This window comes from Arachis hypogaea, chromosome 2 (assembly GCF_003086295.3).
Source record: "Arachis hypogaea cultivar Tifrunner chromosome 2, arahy.Tifrunner.gnm2.J5K5, whole genome shotgun sequence".
Taxonomy (NCBI): domain Eukaryota; kingdom Viridiplantae; phylum Streptophyta; class Magnoliopsida; order Fabales; family Fabaceae; genus Arachis; species Arachis hypogaea.
The window spans coordinates 8,200,068-8,223,829 of NC_092037.1; the positions used below are offsets into that span (position 1 = coordinate 8,200,068).

Genomic DNA, 23,762 nt, shown 5'->3' on the forward strand with positions numbered 1-23,762 from the left:
ATATGCATTAGGATAAGAGTTATACCCATAAGGAGTTGGAGGTTGTTGCCAAGAAGGTTGATCAATCCCTTGAGGCTCTTCCCATCTTTGGTTGTGCCCAAATCCTTGATGCATATTACCATTGTAGTTCCCATTTCTTACAACATAATTTGAGCCAAACTCATAGCCAAAGCGAGGATGAGAATTCATAATAGCAAAGAAAACAAAAATTAACAAAGGTAAGCAACGAAGTCCTAAACCTAACAAAAACTAACAAACAAGCAAAAGACAAACATATTCACAATATTCACAATAACCAATAATGTAACACCATTGCAAGTCCCCGGGCAACGGCGCCATTTTGACGAATGGATTTTTGACGGTTTAGAATTTCACTAATGAAATCTCGTTGTAAAGTATAGTTTCTAAACCAAACAATAATCCTTTCATACAAAAAGTTGTTTGTCACTAAAACAAACCCCTAAAATTTATAAACCGAAGTATTTAAACCTCGGGTCGTTCTCCCTAGGAATTACAATAAAGTGTCTTGTTATTGGTTGTGAGTTATTTTGGGGTTTTGATATGAAACATGAAAGATAAATGGCAAAAAGTAAACTAATGGCTAAAAAGATCTTGGCAAGGGTTGGTGGTCAAGGATCTCTATCCTAATCACTAACCACAATATGAGAATTGGCAAGGATTAATCTCACTAAATCATCCTCTAACTAATAGTAAAGGAAAGTCAAATGAGCTATATCAATCCTAGTCCATAAGTCCTAACTCTCCACTAATTCAATTAGTGAGAACTAGAGTCAATGGCTCCCAATCATCAATCGCTTGGACATTAGTAACTCAAGAGGTCCTAAGTTACCTTTTCAAGCCAAGAGTATAAAATTCTACTCTAAAATCCAACCAAGCATTTCATCAAACACTTGGAAGGCATAAAAGGAAAACATAGTAAATCAACAACAAGAACAAAACCTAACAACAATTATTGCAAGGAATTAATAACAACAAATTAAAAAGAACACAATTATTATGATTTACCTTGAATTGAATTGAAAGAGAAAGGAAGGAACAAAAGTAGATCTACACCAAAACACAAGAACAACATAAAGGAAATTATAACAAAAGAATAGAGGAAGAAGAATGTAACAACAAGGAATTGAAAGGTAGAAGTAGAAGAAGATGAATCTAAACCTAGATCTAAGAACTAAACCTAATCCTAATCCTAATTCTAGAGAGAGAAGCTCTCAGGTTGACAAACCCCATTTTGAGGGTTTATCTTGTGCTAATTTCAAAGGGGTTTATCAATGATTTCACACACTTTCTGCATGAAAATACGAGGAATTGCATTCTTTTCCTAGTTTTGCTTCATGAATGAAAACATGCTTATTCTGCACTAAAATAGATACATTTCTATTTTTCTCTTGATGCCATTCGATGCCGTGACTCGTGTGCTAAGTGGATTCAGGATACAGAGTAGGAATGGACAGGAAAAGAGAAGGAAGACGGGTGCAAAGGAAGGAAGCATGAGAATTGAGCTTTGGAGATTTCCGCATGGGTGCGTGCGCGCACCTGACGCGCCCGCGCGGATGAGAGCAACGTGGAGCCGAGACTAAGAGCCAAGCCACGAGTCGGCTTGAGTAGCGGCTAAGCCAGGATCCTCATGGACGCGCACGCGTACGTTCCGCCTCCGCGCACACTCCAAAACCGCATCCATGGCGCGCACGCGTACCTTGCGCGTACGCGCCAATGTTCGAATATGATTTTTTTTTAGAAGTCACGTGACTCAGGTGTGGAGTTGGTTAGAGATCCTAACTTTTGAGGAATGCTTTGGCGGGAAAAGGCTTAAGAGGACCAAGGGGGCAAGGGTAGAGGACACTTAGTTCATTTTCTAGTTTTTTGAGATATTTTGGGGGGAGAGAGGAGAGAGAACTCAAGTTCTTCCTAGGGTTCTTCTTCATCAAAATTCTGGATTTTTACCCATTCCTTGGTGAGATCCATTGCCACTTTCATTTCACTTTGTTCATGTAATAGGTTTCTCTTCCAATTTCAAGTTGTAGTTGTAATTGCTAGATTCCTTGGATCTAGGATTCAACTTTATGATTTTTTTGGATTCCATTGATGCCTTGAGATTTTGATCCTCATTATTGCTCTTTGACAATTGTTGTTAATTCCTTGCATTGCACATCTTTAATTCTACCTTTCTCTTCATTTTACTATGACTTTCTTTCATGCTCACCATATGTTTGATAAAATGTCAACACTAGCTATGGAGTAGAATTTTTACACTTGGCATAGGGTTTGGTCATTGGAAGAAATTGAATAGTTGTATCAATAGTTGATTAAGAGTTAGGGATTGCTAATTGACTTGGAGTGCACTAAAGCTAGATTCCCATGAGGTGAAGCTAGGACTTGTGACTCAAGTTGATTGTTTTCATTTGATTTTTCCTCTATACTTAGGGGATAACTAAATGAAGCAAGGCCTAATTGTTGTCAACATTGAATGGACTATAAGGATAGAATGTCTAATGCCAACCCTAAGCCAAGCCTTTTGATAATTGATTGTTTGTTTTTCATTACTTTGCTAAGACCTTCAAGAATTCCAACAAGGCTTACTAAATCAATAAGATGCACACTTTGGCAATTCCAAGGGAGAACGACTCGGGAGACTAGTACTCTCGGATATAGATTGTAGATTTGTTTGATGATGGATTTTTCGTTGGTTTAGAACTGTACTACGATTGATCACTTGATAAATTCTATACCGGCAAAAAATTCATTTGTCAAAATGGCGCCGTTGCCGGGGATTTTGCTTAGTGTGCCATGTTATTGTTTGAATTAAGCGTGTATATATGTACATAGTTGCATTTCATTGAAAATAATTCAAGTGACTAACCCCCCATTCGTTACAATGAATTTCATTTCCCCTTCATTGCATGACGCGTTCACAACCGAATCCGAGCTTAGTCCCTTTTGATCCGGAAATAGAACGAACTTTGTTTCATATTAGACAAGCTCGGAGGCGGCTTAAGTTTGGAAAAGGGGAAGAGGCTTTTACCACCTCAACCACCTTACTAGAAGTGAACATTGAACCGTCACTCAAAGAAGGCATTAATCCTACTTCCATCAATTTCACTAACAAATCTTCTTCTGTTTTAGGTACTAATACCATGGATGCTCCGAGGAGAGTTACCATCAAGGAAGCGGGTGCACCGGATTATGTCCTTCAACCCCTTCACGTAACTCACCCCAACTTGAATGCTAACTTTGAATTGAAGACTGCTTTGATCAACCTCCTACCCAAGTTTCACGGGCTTCCCGCACAAGACCCTATCCGACATCTCAAAGACTTCCATCGCATATGCTCGACTACTAGACGGGAAGGGTCCGATGAAGTTGCTATATGGTTGTTTGCTTTCCCTTTTTCTCTTGAGGACAAGGCTAAAGAATGGTTCTACACCCTCTCTAGTGAAGTTACCTCCGATTGGGACTTACTTAGAAGGGGATTTTTGGATAAATTCCTACCTCCGGAAAAGATGGATAGGCTAAGGAAGGAAATGTCTTGTATTGTGCAAGGTGAGACGGAACCACTCTATGAGTATTGGGAACGGTTTCGCAAACTACTAGATGCATGCCCAAATCACATGCTCGACACTCAAGTATTGCTTGGATACATATGTCAAGGGATGCGAGAGCAAGATAGAACCCTCTTGGACACTTCTAGCAATGGTTCTTTGTCCAAATATAAAACCGCGGAGGAGGCATGGCAACTTATTATTGACTTAGCCGAATCCAATCAACATATGAGGCGAAGAGTCAACCGTCCAAGGACCGTGAATGAGGTATCAACTAGTAGTGAAACTACCGCTTTAACTAAATCCTTGAATGAGATGACATCCATCTTGAGGCAACTCCAATTGAACCAACAACAACCACAACCTCAATCATACCAACAACAACATCCTCCACCACCTCAACAACACAACCAACAATTGGTCCCTCAAAGGGTATGTGGCATTTGCTCTTGCTACTCTCACTACACGGATGAGTGCCCAAGCCTTCAAGAAGATAATACCTTGGCGGCTACCCACAATTTCTATGATCGCCCCAATCAAGGGTACTACCAAGGCGGTAATCCTAACCAAGGGTACTCTTATCAAGGAGGAGGAGGCCATAACCAAGGAAGTGGACACAATAATCAAAATTGGAGGGACAACCATCAACAAGGGAATAGGGACAACAACAACAATGGAGGAGGTCAAAGATGGGGTAACAACTCACAAAACTTCTCACAAAACCGACCATACAATTCACAAAATCAACCATACAATCAACAAAACCCACAAAGAAACTACCAACCATATCAACCACCACATCAAAGACCACCACCCAACCAATCACAAGCTCCTCAACTCACATATGCAACCACCCCCTCCAACCAAGACGAAACACTCCGAACCATTATCCAAGGCCAAAAGGAACTACAAAACACACTTGCTTCCGGTCTCACCGGTCTCACCTCTACACTACAAGCTCTTCTTGCACGCATGGATACACCATCAACTCCCACTCCTCAACCCCCAATCCAAAGTGTCATTCCTTATCAACCTCAACCAAATCCAAAGGGGGGCCTCAATGCCATCACCCTTAGATCCGGTACGCAACTAAAAGAGAAGGAAGCAAAGGACTCAAGCCCTATCACAACCGCTCAAGAAGAGGAGAGAATAAATATAGAAGAAGTAGTGGAAGAGGAGACACCACAAGCCATAGTTGAGGATGAGGTCCAACCAACAAGGGAGACAACCAAGGCCAAAAGAACCTTGGAAGAAGAAGTTGCTCAACCACTTCCATTCCCAACACTTGCGAAGAAAGCTAAAAAGCGCATAGAACTCGACCCCAAAATGGTAGAAACGTTCAAGAAAGTTGAGGTAACCATCCCCCTCTTTGATGCTATCTACCAAGTTCCTAGATATGCCAAATTCCTCAAAGACTTATGCATACATAAGGATAGAATTCTTGAATTGGAAACCATCCCATTGGGGAGCTCTATTTCCGCTTTAATGGGAACATTGCCCGAGAAGTGCGATGATCCGGGCCCTTGTATGGTCACTTGTACAGTCAATGGAGTTCAATTTAGAGATTGCATGTGTGACCTCGGAGCATGTGTTAGCATCATGCCGCTCTCCGTCTACCGGGTATTGAAGTTGCCACCATTAAAAAGGTCGACGGCAAGATTTGTCCTAGCGGATAAGAGCATAATAACCGTAGCGGGTGTTGTGGAAGATGTATTGGTGAATATAAAAGGGTTGGTGTTTCCGATTGACTTCTATGTCCTTGAAATGCCATCAAGCGAAACCGAGAGGGCATCGTCTATCCTACTTGGAAGACCATTCTTGAGAACTTCAAGATTTAAACTTGATGCTTACTCGGGGAACTACTCATTTGAAATAGATGGGAGAATTGTAAGCTTTAGCCTAGAGGAAGCAATGAAGCATCCACCGGAGAACCACTCTTTATTTCGGTGTGATCCAATCGATAACATAGTGGCTGAAGTGCATCTAGCAAAGTTAGATGAGAAGTATATGGTTGAAGAAGCAAATGAAAAGTCAAGTGAACTAAATACCACACATCATACAAACCATCTGGAAACTCAAACTTCAAAGAATGACAAGAAGATGGAATTGAAGCCACTACCACCTCACTTAAGGTATTCATACCTTGATGAAGCACAAGAGCTACCCGTGATAATTGCACAAGAGCTAACCCCTCAACAAGTGCGCGTCCGCGTACATTGCTAAGTTATGAAATGGCGCGTTAGCGTGATGCGTGCGCTCGCGCAGATCGAGTTGGGCCTGGGGCCTAAAGCTAGCCCAGAAATGGCTCAACTCTCTGGGGTTTGGCTCAATCATTTGCAGCAGCAAATCGGCGCGGGCGCGGCATGTGCGCGTCCACGTGGATCATGTTGGGCTAAAGGCATAATGCTTGCCCACAGGAGGCCCAACTCTCGGGAGTGTGGCTCATGGTGCATCCACACAGGGACGCGTGTGCGTACATGGTGCGCGCGCGTCCACCCCTTTTTTTTTGTCCAGAAAGCAGAAAAAATGCCCAAGAGCTCCCTATAATGTCCAAAACTCTTCTTTATTCAATCACATATCAAACAATTCACATAAATTCAATTTGATTTTAGGATTTATTCATCTACTACTAATGAATACAACATACTAACAACCAATCTTTACCAACAAATCAATATGAAATGAAAATCTACCTACAATGGCAACTCAAATCACTTATTAAACAAAACTAAAAGAGAATGGAGAGAGTTTACCATGGTGGGGTGCCTCCCACCTAGCACTTTTATTTACTGTCCTTAAGTTGGACATTTTGAGGAGCTCATTGTCATGGTGGCTTATGTTTGTACTCATCCTTGAATCTCCAAGGATCTTTGCCTCTCAATTGGTTGATAGAATTTCCAACCATCTTCACCAAACTTGGGTGAGGTTCTCCCCAAGATATGAGCTCCCAAAATTGGTCTTCATGTTGTGATCCGGGATCCCATATCTTATTTTCACACCCATCTTCTAGTTGATTATCATGATTCAACTTGGGTGGTAGGCATATAGAATTCTCCTTTATGCACCAAATTCTCCTTCTAGACCCATACAATTTAGCATTCCTCCAACCATAGTATTTATGCCTTGAGGGTTTAACCTTAATGAGCCTAACGTTCTTTTTCCAACCATTACACCACTCCCTCTTACTCTTAACTCCACAAAGAGCTCTAAGTTGACCATCATTTTCAATCAACCCATATTCAAGTGAGAAAGTGAAGCTTAGGGATAGAAATTTTACCCACTTGAATGTTATGTTAGGTGATGGTGGCTTGGGAAGGGGGGTCTCCCCACACTTAGCCATTGCGATGTCTATGCTCTTGTGCTCTTCCCTTGTAACTTCCACCTCTTGACAACTTATATCAACTTCAACCTCTTCCTCTTGGTAGCTTCCTTCCAATTTAATATTTTCTTCGTGGCTTACCAAGGGTATGGGAGGTGAGGTATCTTCTTCCTTACCCTCTATGTCAAGCTCAATGGGAGAGGATTCAATTGTGGATAGGAACTCATCAATAATTGAATCCATCTCTTGATCAACCTCTTCAAAGTCTTCAACCATGATATGCTTTGGAGGTTGCGCACCCTCCTCAACATCAATGTCAAGCTTCTTAGAAGAGTTTTCCATGATGCTACATTCCCATGGACTCTCAACGTCTCCTAAATCCTCAACCACTTCTTCCTTTTCTTCAATAACCATAGGCTCCTCCAATTGCTCTAATACAAAATAGCCTCCCTCATTTTCCACCGGGTTTTCCAATCTCTCCTTCATGCTATGATCTTCAATGGATTCTTCACATGTGGCCACGGAAGCACCTTGAGTGTTCAAAAATTTGTAGGCTAAGGTAGACACTACCTCGGTCAAGTTAGTCACAAACTCTAGGGTGTTCCTTTGCATATCTGCTTGTCCTTGAAGTAGCAATGTGAGAGAGTCATCTATTGGGGCTTGGGGTGGATAGGAGGGTTCATTATTTTGGAGAGAGGGTTTATAGTAGGAAGGTGGTTCTTCTTGGTAAGGGTATGGAGATGGTGTGTATTGAGGGGGTTCTTGAGAGTAATTGTGTTGAAATGGTGGTGGTTCCATGTATGGTTCATAGGGCTCATAAGGTGGTGGGTATGGTGGGTAAGGATTGGGGTCATATGGAGGGTTTTGGTGATATGGGGCTTGTGAGTATGGTTGAGCATTATGTTGAGGATAAGATTCATAGGTATATGGTGGTGGTTGATTGTCATAAAAGGAGTCACCATAACCATTGAATTGACATGCATTAGGATGAGAATTATACCTATAAGTGTCCGGAGGTTGATGCCAATGGGAGTGATCAATTCCTTGAGGCTCCTCCCATCTTGGAGTGTTCCATCCTTGGTACATGTTAGCATTGAAGTTCACATTCCCTACAACACAATTAGAGCCAAACTCATAGCCAAAGTGAGAACTCATTATGGAAAAACAAAATAAAACTAACAAAAATTAAGAAACATACAAAAGATAAACCTATTCACAATATTCACATATGTACAATAACCAATAACACAACACCATTGCAAATCCCCGGCAACGGCGCCATTTTGACGAATGGATTTTTGATGGTTTAGAATTTCACAAATGAATTCTCGTTGCAAGTATAGTTTCTAAACCAATCACTAATCCTTTCATACAAAAGATTGTTTGTCACAAGTAACAAACCCCTAATTTTATAAACCGAAGTATTCAAACCTCGGGTCGTTCTCCCTAGGATTTACAATAAAGTGTCTTGTTATTGGTTGTGAGTTATATTTGGGGTTTTTTAAGATTTAAGACAAGAAATATAAATGGCAAAGAAAATAAACTAACAACTAGCAAAGCTCTTGGCAAGATATGAGAACTAGAAGTCCTATCCTAGTTATCCTCCTCAATTGTGATGGCAAATTGTCCATTGCTCCCACTTAGTCAACCTCTAACCATGGAGGAAAGTCAAGTGGATGAATCAATTTGATTCCTCAAGTCCTAATCAACTCCTAAAGGAAAGACTAGCTTTAGAGGTATTCAAATCAATTAGCAACTTCTAATTATCAATCAACAGAGGAATTAGATAACTCAAGAGTCACTAATTACTCTACCTAGGCCAAGAGGAACAAAAACCTACACTAAAATCCAACCAAACATTTCATCAAACACTTGGAAGGCATAAAAGGAAAGCATAGTAAATTGATAACAAGAATAGAATATAACTACAATTATTGCAAAGAATTAACAACAACAAACAAGGAAATCACAACTATCATGAATTACCTCAAATTGTATTATTGGAAGAAAACAAAGGAACAACAATATATCCAAAAACAAAGTGAAGAATTACAATTATCAAAACACATAACTAGGAAGAGAGAGATGAGAAGATTAAGAATTGATAAAAGAAAATTATCCCCTCATTAGTCTATGGGTGTGAATGTGTATCAATCCCCTTCAATCCTTGGCTCTTATGTGCATTTTGGCGCCAAAGTTGGTTGCTGAAAACCTTCCAAAATCGCCAGGCACGTGTTACATTAATGAGGTCATGTGCCACCATCGGCGCGTGAGCGCGCGGTACGCGTGCGTGTCCTTGGCCTGTTTCGCAATGTGCGCGCGAGCGCCTTGTGCGCGTGCGCGTGCATGGCCTGGATCAATTCTTTGGCTTTTTGTGCTTCCCTCCACTTGTATGCTTCCTTCCTTGCTTCCTTTGATCCATGCCTAGCCTATTTCAACCTGAGATTACTAGCAAACACATCAAGGCATCTTATGGAATCAAAGAGAAACTAGAATTCATCAAAATAAGGCTCAAAAAGCATGTTTTTTACACTTAAGCACGAATATGGGAGAGATAACAAAACCATGCTAATTCATAGGCTAAATGTGACGAAAGGTTATCAAGACACTCTAAATTTAATACAAAACAAACCGTCAAATTGGGGTTTGTCAACCTCCCCACACTTAAACCTTAGCATGTCCTCATGCTAAAATAAGAAGGGACTAAGGGTTATGACATGTATTGAATGCAACTAAACTATATGAGTCCTATCTAAATGCAACTACCTAAAGTAAATGCAAATGCTTAATTCAAACAAATCAAATTGCCAAGAGAGCATGTGTAAGCACAAGTCTAGGTAATAGGAATTAATTCCAAACCACAATTGTATTGAATCGTCAAAAAGAATTTAAACTTGCAAGAATATAGATAGTATGGGTGAACACATGTGATTGAACTTTTGAACCCTCACCGGATATGTGTATCCGCTCTATTCACTCAAGTGTTTAAGGGTCAATTCACTCAATTCTCTTCTAATCAAGCTTTCCAAAATTTGATTTTCTTCTAACAATCAACATTTATTCAATGCATGCATACATTCATCATGAGGTCTTTCATTTAGGTTGTAATGGGGTTAGGGTCAAGGTAGGATCATTTATGGTTGAGTGGACTAGAATTTGAATCTTTGATTAGCATAGACTTCCCCACCTAACTATATAATGACCTATACAAGTTCAAACTATTCTAACTACCCATTCTTCACTTTTTCTTACACATTCATGCATCCTTATTTGATTTATAACACCTATGCATTGATTCCTTTTTATTGACTTCACTTTGGGGTATTTTGTCCCCTTTTTATTATTTTCTTCTTTTTTTTTTTCATATACAAATTTTCTTTTCTTTTCTTTTTTTTTCTTTTGTTTTTCTCATTTTCACTTTTATTTCTCTCTTTTTTTTTCATTTCTTTTCATTTCTTTTTTTTCTTTTGTCAAACTATATACAAGAACATCAATGCATAAGGTCTATTCATTTAATCAATACATGAGTATGTACCCAATTCCTAAACATGAAAGTGTACTACCCCTTTTATCCCATCCAATGTTCCCAAGCCTCACCAACTTTGAATAATAAACACTCTCACTAGCCTAGGCTAATCAAAGATCCAAACAAGGACTTTTATTGGTTTTCCGCCTTGGCTTGTAATGTGCTAAATTGAGAATAAGTTGGTTAAGCATAGGCTCAAAATTGGCTAACAATGGAGAGTAAAAGGTTGGCTATTTGGGTAAGTGGCTAAGGAAGTAATGGCCTCAATCATACAAATGCATAAATACAAGAAATAAATGGACATATAGAATCAAGCAAATCAAGGATTACAATCATAGAAAGAGAACGATTTCACACAAGAATGGAAAATAAGTGGTTATAAAATGTAACCACATCAATAGGCTCAAGTCTCACAAGCTTGTGTTCTTAGTTCAATACATGCTTCACAAAGTAGGAATTCAAGCAAGTTCCACTAAAAATTTTCTTTCAATCAATTGGGTTGATGCCCTATATTTAAACTCCTTGGAAAATTTCAATGTTTGACTAGGCATTGTTGTGATTGAAAAATTCAAAAATTTTCTTAGTTCACCCTTTCCTTTTTTTCACTTAAAACCAATATATTGTGCAAAAGAAAAGGTAACTAAATATTTGCAATTCAAGTATGATTTCTAATCACAACCACAAACTAAAAATAAAGATAAACAAAAATGTATAAAGAAAAAAAATCCAACTAAAAGTACGGAATCTATCATCCAAAACATCTAAAAATATCCAAAAGTATCAAAATATCTAAAATCCAAAATAAGCAATAAGTATCCAAAGCAAACTAGAAATGCATCAACATATATACAAAGGTGTGCAAGATAAGATAACTAGGCTGAAAAGTTCACCGGTTCCCGAATAATGCTACCGGTGCCCTCCCCACACTTAAAACCAAGCATCGTCCTCGATGCTAAACCGGAGGATCAGTGGGAGGTACAACGATAGGCTCTGGCTGTGGCTGTGGGACCGGATCCTCATGAGTCTGCGGTGGCTCGGTAATGTCAGGGGCATCCTGCTGAATCGGTGCCTCCGCCTCCTCCTCCTGAAGGTTCTAAGGAAATAAAGGAAGCAATTGAGTGAATTGGATGGTTTGGGTTTGGTGCGGCCTATTTTGGCTAAAGGGGCAACCTTCCAATCCAGTGATAACAAAGTTCTATTGGAGATTAAGAAACCGAGTTAATAGCAGAGTAATGTAGGAAATGTCAATAAAATATTCTAAAAAAGTCAACAAAGACAAAGTGGACTTATCTTTGCAAGTTGTACTACAGAAAAAGCTGCAAAGGTATATGAAATTACCATTATAATATTTTTGACAATCTTATTTTGTTGTCTTATTAAAGCAACGAGAAGCTGAAGTACCTTGTTTAACCTTTTCTATTTTGGTGTGTGTATGCGTGTAGTTTGAAGGGGAATCTGCACTAATTTATCAATTAGAATTATCATAGAATGCCACTTTGAACTTAACATCGTGCTTCAAGATTGGTGAGACTACTATGATTTTAGAGAATTGGAGCTGTGCTAAATTTTATGTTCAAATTGTGAGGGGTTAAATTGATGTATTGAAAAATTTGGTCATGTAGTTTAACCGTTACAGTGTCACGTCTCCTTTAAAATTGTCAAGTCAGCTTTCTGAAAACACGGATCAAAATTTTATGGTACAATTTGAATCAATTGAAAATTTAAGGACTAAATTACATCAAAAATTAATTTTCAGAAATTATTTCAAGTATTAACTTTGACACAATACGAATATTCATATTCATAAAAACATAATTATATCGTTATAAAAATTTTAATTGTTTTAATATGATAGATTTAATTATTTTAATATAAAATATTTGATATTAATTATTTTATTAGAAAAACATATTATGTTGACGGTGAGTCGGTGACCCCACCTATCTCTATCATTCCATAGCTGCAAGAGACATATTAGAAAATTGTATGGATGATTCATGCACGCAATCAAGAAACAAAAGGGAAAAAAAAGGGACATTTGGTCCCAACTACATACTGTGAAATAATGATGTATCCTCTGTAACCTAGTAAGTTTTATAATATATGGTTCACTATTTTTAGACATTTACATTATTAGGACTCTTGTGCTACATGAATAATATAATACCAATCATGGGGTATATGTCACATGATCATTGTTGGCACCAGCAAGTGTTGTCCCTAAATTTACCGTGCATTAAGGTGTGATGTATTATTGATCTTATAAAAGCTGTCAAGGAGAATTGAATCCAAAATTGCACTGATTTCTAAATTAATTGATCGATTAAATAACGAAAAATGGAATTGATCAATGATAATATCACAGGAAAAAAAAAAGAAAATATAGAGAGAGTCAATAGAGTTTTTGTACAATGTGTACAATAAGAGTATAAGAATGTTTGATTCAGTAGGATATCAGATGCTTATTATTCCTGGTATCTGGATGGTTATTTTGGATAGTATAGATATATTGTGTTTGAAAAATTAGTAATATTTTATTCTAGATGTTCATTTTTTAATTTATATTAAGCCAAATAAATAACCCATTATACACATTATATAAATACTCTATTGACTCCCTAGCAGAATTTAAAAAAAAAACATAGTAATAATTCGGCTTTTTAAAGAAATAACTTTTTCTTTGTTGAGACAGATTTACAGTACGCAAAATCCTTTTATTTTATCAAAAATATTTGGTAACAAAATATTATTTAGTATTTATTAATTGTTATTTAAATTAATAAATATTAAATGAGTCAAATTTTTTTTTTTTATTTTCTTAGTTCTTATTGATATCAAATAAGAAATAAAATATAGATTTGAAATTAACCGAATCTTTAGAGATTCAATGGCGACGAATTACGTTTAAAGGTTTTGAGAATAAGCTTTTGACTTGTTTACAATTCTGTGAAGAATTTGCAAAGAGATTAGCGAGAAATTTAATAATAATTATGTACAAAACAGTTTTGATTTAACGACAAAATTTTATCTATTAAGTTCATCACTAAATTAAAGTTGTGATGACAACTTAGCAACAAAAGTTTTTTTTTAATTAGCGACTTGAAATTAGCGAAAAAATATGTCACATGTACTATATATATATATGTTGTGATGACAACTTAGCAACAAAAGTTTTTTTTTAATTAGCGACTTGAAATTAGCGAAAAAATATGTCACATGTACTATATATATATATATATATATATATATATATATATATATATATATAGTTACAACTCTTTTGCTAATGAGATTTAATTTAGTAGCTTGATAACTAAAACTTTAATTTAGACTTTGGAGATCGACTAATTAACAAGATACACGTCCTTAGCTGAGTAATTAGTTGTTGCCACAAAGTAGCGGTAACAATATAATTATCACTAGCTAACATAACTTGTGTAGTGATTTTTTGTAGTATTAACTATTAAGTGATGAATTTTGGAGGAACTAGTAGTACGTTGCTCGCTAAAAGCTTTAATTTTGGTGATGTATTAGTTAGGAAATTTTGTTCGTCGTTAAATGTACATCAAGTGTTTGCGACGAAATAACATAGGAGCATTATTCCTCACTAGTAATGCATCTTTCTGCACTACTAGCTTAGGTTCATAAGTTCATTAGTGATGAATTAGTGACATAATTGTTGATGACCATACAAAATGAAGGTAAATGTGTGTCAAGCTTTTGCAACCGAACTACCATAATATTCATGGCTAATCCATTTTTATCCAGTTGAACCCTAGGTAACGAATTTGCAAAAAGATTATTGCTCAATAAATTATTTGTGGCATGTCAACTAGAAAATTTTTTTCACTATCTTTTTTTTAGCAACGGAAATAAATTTACGAGAAATTAACTTTCTTGTAAATCTTTCGCTAATTAATTTCTTATCGCGTGTCTGGATGTTTTGTAACCATTTCCAAATAAATCTTGTTTTTAATGTGTCCCACTTCATTATTAAATACTGAAGAAAAATATTTTTTTGCAAATTTTGCTGTTAATCTGCCAAATTATTGTAGTCCGGTAGAAGAGTATAAATCAAAATGTATTTATTCATTCATTTTTTGTTTTAATTTGTATTAACAAAAAGGTGCCTTAAAGTACAACATTCTACTAAGTGTCATGAATTCATTTTGTGACGGTTTAACTACCACAAAATTTTTAAAATAGCTACTGCTAAATCTTTTTTCTTCTTTTTTTTTTTTGTGAACTAAATGACACGAAGCTTATACCCAAGTATATTTGGCTATAACGAAAAATAATAAAATTATATGTAAATCTAATTTAATTCTAAAAACTAATTTAGGATACAAAAGATATCTGATATTTATAAACACTCTAAAAATTATATTAGAATTGTAATAAGATCTAAATCATAAAATTATCTAATCTAATAAAAAAATTTAGAATTATTGATTAATTTATTCAAAATCACAGAAGATTTTAAATGTTAAATCAAATTTTTAACTGCTTAATAAATACACACTATATATATATATATATATATATATATATATATATATATATATATATAATGGCACCATAATTCAAGATAAATTTTTTTTTAAATATCTAGGTATATATTAAAGTAAAATCAAATTTAAACACTAATATATTTGAGAGTGAAGAGAGTAAATGTCAAACGAAAAGTTTAAGAAGTACTCTTTGACAAAGAAGCAGGTTCTAGCTAGGAATACTTTAAGGGATTATTTGTGAAAGTTTAAGGGTAACACTTTTATTAAAAATTTTGTCAGCATTTAATTATAAAAAAATAAATAATTTTATATTATTAGATAAAATTTCACATTATTAAAAATACTAATAATAACTAATTGATGATTGTAAATCACAAAAAACTTACTGACACTCGCATTTCTCGGATATTTCATTATCTGTGCTAAGGGAGAAATTACGATGTGAATTACAGAGTATAGGATATATATAGACTTGGAAATTGCATATGCATGCATGGGTCAACGAAAATATTAGTGTAAATGGCAAGTCATCATTTATGATCAACACATTACCCACACCTTACGTATGAGAAAACTTCACTAGTGCTTTAAATATACACGATAGAATCATCAAATCAATGTGGCCAAGTCATTATTTAGTTACAAAATAAATTAAACCCAATGCGCTGAAGAACACTATCTACCTACCATTGCACGGAAACTTTTAGGTTATTTTAATTATAAAGCAAAAGTCAATTTTAGAATTGTTTGTACGTACTTGATTCTTGTAACTAGAAAGATATATGAAACTCTACCAAATGAGGATAGATATATAGATGGGTAATCCATATTATTATTTAGGTAAAAATTTAAATGCGGTCAATTTCATAATTTTAGACGAAGTTAATAGTAAAAAATTATTAAATAATTTAAGTAATTTAATTAAATTTTTATCTAATATTAATTATCAATTTCACATTAAATTTATTATATCTGAGTTTCTACCTATTATTTATAGTTCAATTTCATGTTATTAATTCTATATCTATCATAATAGAGTAACGTTACATATATACTAAAATCAGCCATCAAAGTCTCAGCCATAAGTATAAAATACATATTAAAATATAAATATACATTAAAAATAAATTAAATTACACATGTATTTATATATAAATATATTAGTGGCTGATTTTAGTATATAAATAGTATTTTTGACGATGATATATCAATCACACACCTTCTTCTTATTCTTCTTATATACAAATCCAAAAATGAAGGAAAATTTAAAAAAACCAATACAATGTCTCAACCAAACCGGACCACATATAACATTATTTTTTGGATTATTTTGATTATTCACTTTAGACTCCATAACTTGGTCATGCTCAAATAATCCACTAGAACTCATCTTCATTTCTTCCTTTGCTTGTTTGATTTCGCAACTCCCCGGCCAATCCTCCGGCGGCGGCACCACCACCCTAACCGAGAAATGGATAACCCCATTTCTCCTCCCATCCCAACCCCTCAACTCATAACTCAACATTTGAACGCCATCATCATTATTTTCAGTTGCATTCGAAATATTTCGAGAAAAAAGAACATCCAAAACCCCAATTCTGGCCACCCCAACGGGCCGCGCCGCCTTGAATTTCTTGCATTGCACTTCAAATGTGATTGACCTAGCATGCATGGGAATATCCAACATGAATTTCTCGTTCCATGCAAATATGCCACCATTTTCGCTTACCATTTTGGTTATGCAACAATTCAGAGACTCCGCACGAACGGTTACAAAGATGTTCTCAGCAATTGGAGTTCGATCAACACATATGTTTTCACCGGAGATAACAGTGATCTCTAGTGTGCATGCATGTTGCTTTGCCTCCATTTTATTTTTTGAGAATAGAAAATAAAAATAAAAGAATTGCTAGGGAGATATGAAAGAGTATGAAGAGGGTAAGGGGATTTAATAAGTATGTAGTAAGATTTAATTGCATGAGAAATTAAGGTAGAAATGCATATGTTATTTCTTATGACTTTTCATCGTTTTGAGAAAAGAATAGAATTAATTATAGGTATTAGAAAAAGAGAGGAAAATGCTCTTGTTGTAAATTTGCTTATATATATATGAAAGGACTAATTAAAAAGATTATAAAGTTAAATGTAGATAGAGACTTTAACGTGTTTATATGGCGTGTGTGGAAACTGTGTTTTACGTGTTGAGTAAGTTTACTATAATTTATGATGATTTCAACGTGTATATATGTATTTGAGTATACGATGTTGACTTATTCAACATACATGCCATGTGGAATATAAGACGTAATTGCAAATGCACAAGTAGGGAATTTATTTTATTTTATGGTGTACTACAAAAATTTTATAATTATTATAGTATAAAAATATTTTATTTTAAATATTGAATTGAATAATAAATTTTAAAATTTAATTTTTATATGTTATAAAAATATTATTTTTATTTAAAATATGACAAAATAAAAAACGTATTTTTTAAACCAAAATTATTATAAAAATATTTTTAAAAAAATATTTTTAATATTTTTATTGAAGTAATAGTCTTATTTTAAATTATATATTTGTTTCTTCCTGGGTTGCTTTTAGGTTGCATACATTCCTCATGTTAGTTATATATATATTTTATGGCGGTGGAAACGGTGTAATTTCCCGCAAAATAATATGGTTTTACTGTTTTAGTGTTTTAGGAATGTATAAAGGGTGTTTCGCAGAAATTAGTAATTTTACTTTTATTTTTTTATTTTTTAAGTTTTTAAAAAATAGAAATCTTTATTTACAATTTATTTTTTTATTTTCTAAAAATAAAATAATTACTATTTACGATTTTATTTTTAAAATTTTTATTTTTAAAAAATAAAAGTTACTATTAATGAATTTACTTTATCTCATATTTTGATAAGATCCAAAAAGTCCCGTAATATTTTTGTATTTCACCAAAACAATCCCAATGTATATATATATAAAAAAAGGCCGCCCCATTACGTGGCGCTATTTTATATATAATATAAATTTTACTTTATGAAAGATTATTCACTAATTTTTTGTAATCTATGTCGTTCTAAGTAAGTTTTATCAAATTTGAATTTGTATATTGGAAAGTCTAAAAAGCGATTAATTTCGTGTGCATGTATCTATCCATTCACAATTCAAATTAAAAGGTATCCTCCATCATATTTTTCAGGTGTGTAATTTTAAGGAACCTATTTTTTTATTAATTTCAGCTAATTTTTATAAAATTATTTTATTTATATTAAATTTTAGCCTTTAAATTATATATTCTTAATTCTAAATTATAAATTATTAAAAATAATTTTTTTAAAATTAAAAAAAATTAACTACTCTTAACAAACTAAAAATTAATTCTCTGTATTTTTTTTAAATGTTTGTCTATGAATATATATATATATATATATATATATATATATATATATATATATTAACAAATATTGATTTGTTATAAAAGGTTTAATTATTTTAGAATAATATTAGAGATTTTTTTGCTAACTCTTTAAAATTATTTTGTTTATTCTAAATTCTAAATTCTAAATCTTAAAAAAAATTAACTAATATTGACTAATTAAAAATTAATATTTTATTTTTTTTATTATTTTAATAGCTAATTGTCTTATTAAAAAAATAATATTAAGAAATTAACTTTTTTCAGCCAACATCAACTAATTTTTTTTAAAATTATTTTGTTAATCTTAAATTATAAATCGTGAATCATAAACTATTAATTTTAAATTCTAAATCATAAACTTAAATTCTAAAATTAATTAATGTTGGCTAACTAAGAATTAGTTTTTTTTTATATATATATTTTTGAAAACTGGTAAAATAATGTGTGTTGTGGCTGTATTGGCTGATTTTTAATATTTATTGGAAACTTTTTTCTTTATTTTCCCTTATATCATTAATAATGAATCATTGTTACAATATTATATTAGTAGAAATAAGAGTGATACCACTGGCCATACACATAAGTAAAATTTAATTTTAAACTAACGTTTACTTGCTCGCTGCTAAATTCATGAATGTACTTAATTGATGGCTTTTGGTACCTTAAATTGAGCAACTGATCGAGTTCATCCATAAAGCATGGTCATCATCATCATATGCACCTCATTTTGGACCACAATAATATTCATCTTCATTTCCTCAACAACCACACTACTGGCTGCTATATATACATATGCACCATGCTTGCTGGTTAAGCTAGCTGGTTTTCCTATTTTCTTAGCTTGACCCTAAGTTTTCTTTGACTTGAGAGTAGAAAATTCATTACCTATCACTATAAGATAGAATGTGAATTTTTTTCAATTTTTTTAAACAAAGAAAAAAAAATCTAAAATAAATTAGTGCAATCAGTACTCAATAAAATAAACATCTTATTAGAAGGTTTTATTGATTATTGAAAAAATATATTAGAATAAAATGTCTATTTTTACCAACTTGACAACGGTCATATTTGTTATTCGAAACACATATAACAGAAAAACAATTCTACATACTAATAAAAGTAAATTATAAAAAATAAACTCCACGGTCTTTAATTTTATGTATAGCGAAATTCTATAGAGAAAAGAACAACCACAAAAAAATCTTCTAATTAATTTTATTAATTATGAAAAGCTTTTACTGGGTAAATAATTATTTCAAACTATTATGCAGATTTTTTAGTAAATATGGATTGATTTGACATTTAATAATTTGGGAGCGAAATTTATTCCTTTCATGAATATGAGTTTCGAGTTGTGCATCAAAAGATCTCAATATTGGACGAATAAAGAAGAGAAGAAAAGATTCGAAATGTGAAAGAAATTTAAATGACTTAAGATCAAAATTTCAAAAAAAATAAATGAGTTGAAATTAAATTAAAGTAATAAAATATCTTCAATAAAGGTCAAATAACTTTGAATTCAAAAGACAATGCAAAAATATTAAAGAAAAAAAAAAACAAAGACCTTGCAGGAAAGTAAATTTGCAAAAAGAAAAAGATTACAAGAAATTTAAAAAAATTTAAAAGATATAGAAGGAATCTTACAAAAAGAAAGCTCCTGACAGACTTAAAAAAACATTGGGATGTGAGTGTGTGAGAGTGTTTTCTGATATCGAACTCCAAGTTATATCTATTTAAAGCTATCTTCAACCAATCAGATTTTCTTCCCGTATTCCTTATACAAGGAAGTTAAACATAACTGTTCCCGCTATAATCAGTATGATAACCGTCTTCAACTGCCTCGATCTCTGGCCTCTCTATTGCTTCGATCATGGACCTGTATTTTCGATTTGCACTTTCAATCAATCTAGCTTGCTTATGATGCAATCACCTTTGTGCGCCTTCTCAACATAATCCAAACAAATGTTTTCAATTTGTTCACCATCAAATTATTATTTTTAGCCAACACTAACCATGAAAGATTCGGACGTTGATAAATCTATCCATAAAAAAATAAATAAAACTAATATTGTACCCATAAAAAATAGATTTAAGTTGACAAAACAAACAAAAACCTAATTAACTATTCAGAATTTCTAAATTATCCCTTCTTTACCAAATCTGATTCAATAATCTCTCTTCCTCCTTCTCTTCCACCACTTCATCCCATGCGCACTTTAGCCAACTCTCTCCCTTTCCCATGTCCATCTTATGCCGCCTCACCCTAACCCTATGCCCTCGCCTCCACCACAATCATCATTTGTTGCATCGCCACCACATGTGCCGTTTGTCTGCCAGGACACAACCCTCTGGACCCCAACCCTGCTCTCTCAGCTGGTGGAATCCATCGCTGAATCCTTCTTCCACATTGCTGTCGACACCTCTGTCATGCCCAATCTCGTGGAGTCACACACACGCGCCGGCCAGTACCTTCAGCTACGTGTTTCCAACACGCTCAATTCCGTGATCTTTGCCATTCCATCGCCGCCGAAGCTAGCATTTGCGCGTGGCGCGTTCGAGTTCTCGATGAAGAATGTGAAGGGGTCCACTGTGGAGGCGTTGTGCGTGTTGAAGAGGGGGGATGTGGTGGAACTAAGTTCAGTAATGGAAAATGGGTTCGGCATCATTCGGCTCGACTCGCCAGAAAAATTTGACATTGTCACCATCTTTGCCACGAGTTTTAGAATTAGATCAGCATTTTACTTCAATTTTGGCATTTTGATTTTTCATTGTTGAAAATATTTTCTTCTTCTCTGAAATTATGTTGGTCTTCATTTATTTTAATTTTTGATTTTATGTTGGTGATGAAATTTCACTTTATTGTTATTTATTTCGACTAGAAATGGCTTAAGGAGAAAGAAAGAAGATGATAATTTGAACATCAGGAAGTGGATGAGTTTATAGGGGACAATGAAGCTGGATTTGTAAAGTTGAAGGTGAGGGTGGTAGTAGAAGAGGAAGAGGAAGAGAAAAAAGAAGAGATATTGTGAAATTAGATTTGATAAAAAAGGAATAATTTAAAAATTTTGAATAAATTTTTTAAATTTTGGTTAATTTTGTTAATTTAAATATCTTTTTTATAAATACAATGTTAATTTTGTTTTTTTTTTTAACAGATTTATTAGTATTTGAATTTTTAATAATTAAAAATAATTATTTATTCTTATTTCAATTGCATAAAGAAAAATAAATTTAAAGAATATTAATATATATATATATATATATGTATGTATGTATATAAAAGTCTATCAGTTGCATTAATATTAAAGGGTTTCAGTATATTCCTTAGACATGTCATTCATATATAATTAATGTAGGACAAGTCAAATATGTGTATACTAATAAAATTGAAGAGTAATCATTTTGATAAATCTCAATTAATATGAATATAATTTATTCAAAAAATAATAAATATATAAGAATATTTCTTTTTTTTACCACATGACTGATCTCCAAAATATTCCTGAAAATATTAATAAAATAATTAAATAATAAAAAAAAGTTTAGAGAAAAAAAAAGAGACAGCAAAATTATATAAATAGATCCAAACAAAAAAAAGAGGTAATAATTATTAATCATGCCTTTCCTTTCCTGCAAGAAGATATCTCTTCAACTATAATAAAATAAGTCAGCTAAAAACATAATTATTTTTTTAACTAATATTTATTAATATTTTTTAAAATTATACTTTTATCATTTTATTTTTTATTTTTTTCTTTTTTTTTTCAACACAAAATTAATTATTTGTACATAGTCAGATATTTTGTTGAAGGTTCGGTGAAGGTATTTCAGAGTGTGTGAGTTAGATGGTCAGATATTTTGTCGAAGGTTCGGTGAAGATAGTTCAAAGTGTGTGAGTTAGATGAATGAAAGATAAAGGAAAGCATAGAAGAGTGCTTGATGCATTGAATAGTAGAACTCATTTTTTACATGAGGCTTCAGGTCCTTATATACAATAGATAGTAGCTTGTGATTAGTTACTCATAACCAAAAGTCTGTAACCAACTTCTCCTAATTAGTCCAGCTAGCACTAAGTTAATCACATGGTTAGTTATTACATGTAATTGCATATTCTAAATACAAAAATTTAACAGTAGTTAGTTAGGAGTTCTAACATGCATATTACGTAACACCCTCCCTCAAGTTAAGAGTGTAGATATCTTGCATTTCTAACTTGCTAAGTAACAAAGAGAAGGTCCCTGGAAATAAAGCCTTTGTCAATAAATTTGCCAATTGTTCATGTGTCGAAATTGGCAAAAGATGAATGATCTTTTCAAGAATCTTGTCCCTAACAATATGACAATCAACTTCTATATGTTTGATTCTCTCATAAAAAATCGGATTAGATGCAATATGAATTGCGGCCTGACTGTCACAGTAGAGGCTGATAGGATTAGTGAGGGGCAGACCCAAGTCAAGCAAAATCTTCCTGATCCAGACAGCTTCCTTTGTAGCGGATGTCATTGCTCTATATTTCGCTTCGGCAGATGAGGCAGTCACAGTCGTCTGCTTCTTACTCTTCCATGATACAATGACTCCTCCAATGTAAAAATAATATGCTAATGTAGACCGTCTCGAATCTGGAAAGGATGCCCAATCCGAATAAGTGAATCCTGTAATACTAAGCTCATACTTCACTGGAAAAAATAATCCTTTGGCAGGTGCCCCTTTGATGTACTTTAAAATTTTATGAACTGCCTTGAGGTGTAAGGTAGTTGGTGCTTCAAGGTATTGACTTAACCTTCAATGGCATAGCTAATCTTTGGTCTAGTATTGGCTAAATACAATAATCTCCCGATTAACTTTCTGTATTCATTGTTGGTAGGTAAAGGCTCCCTCCCATCTTTTGACAATTTGATGCTGTAGTCCATAAAAGTCGAAGCATGTTTGCAGTCTTCGAGACCATGATCTTTGAGCAAGTCAAGGGCATACTTGCATTGATATAAGGCAACTCCAGTGTTGTTCCTAGCCACCTCAATTCCTAGGAAAAATTTAAGGTCTCCAATATCTTTTATTTTAAACTTAGCATCTAATAAGGACTTGATAAAATTGATCTCAGAAATATCATTTCCAGCAATAACCACATCAGCAACATATACTAAGAGAGCAATAAATCCACTTCGCTGAGATTTAGTGAAAAGGCTATGATCAGACTTCGATTGGAGATAGCCCGATTTTAAAAGAACAGACTTCAGCTTAGTATTCCACTGACAGCTTGCTTGCTTGAGACCGTAGAGGAATTTCTGCAATTTACAAACCATTCTTGGAGGTGCATTAAGCCCTGAAGGAACCTGCATATAGACATCTTCTTCAAGGTCCCCGTGTAAGAATGCGGTGTTGACATCTACTTGCTTCAAAAACCAGCCTTTCATCGCAGCTATGGCCAGAA

The 23,762-nt window shown here is 33.8% G+C and overlaps 1 protein-coding gene across 1 annotated transcript; it reads left to right on the top strand.

Moving 5' to 3' along the window:
• Positions 1 to 20,584: 20,584 nt before the first annotated feature.
• On the top strand, positions 20,585 to 21,109 carry LOC112721256 (fruit protein pKIWI502-like). The gene has a single exon (XM_025772328.1). The coding sequence runs from the start codon at positions 20,585 to 20,587 to the stop codon at positions 21,107 to 21,109; it is 525 nt and encodes a 174-aa protein (XP_025628113.1).
• The last annotated feature ends 2,653 nt before the right edge of the window (positions 21,110 to 23,762 follow it).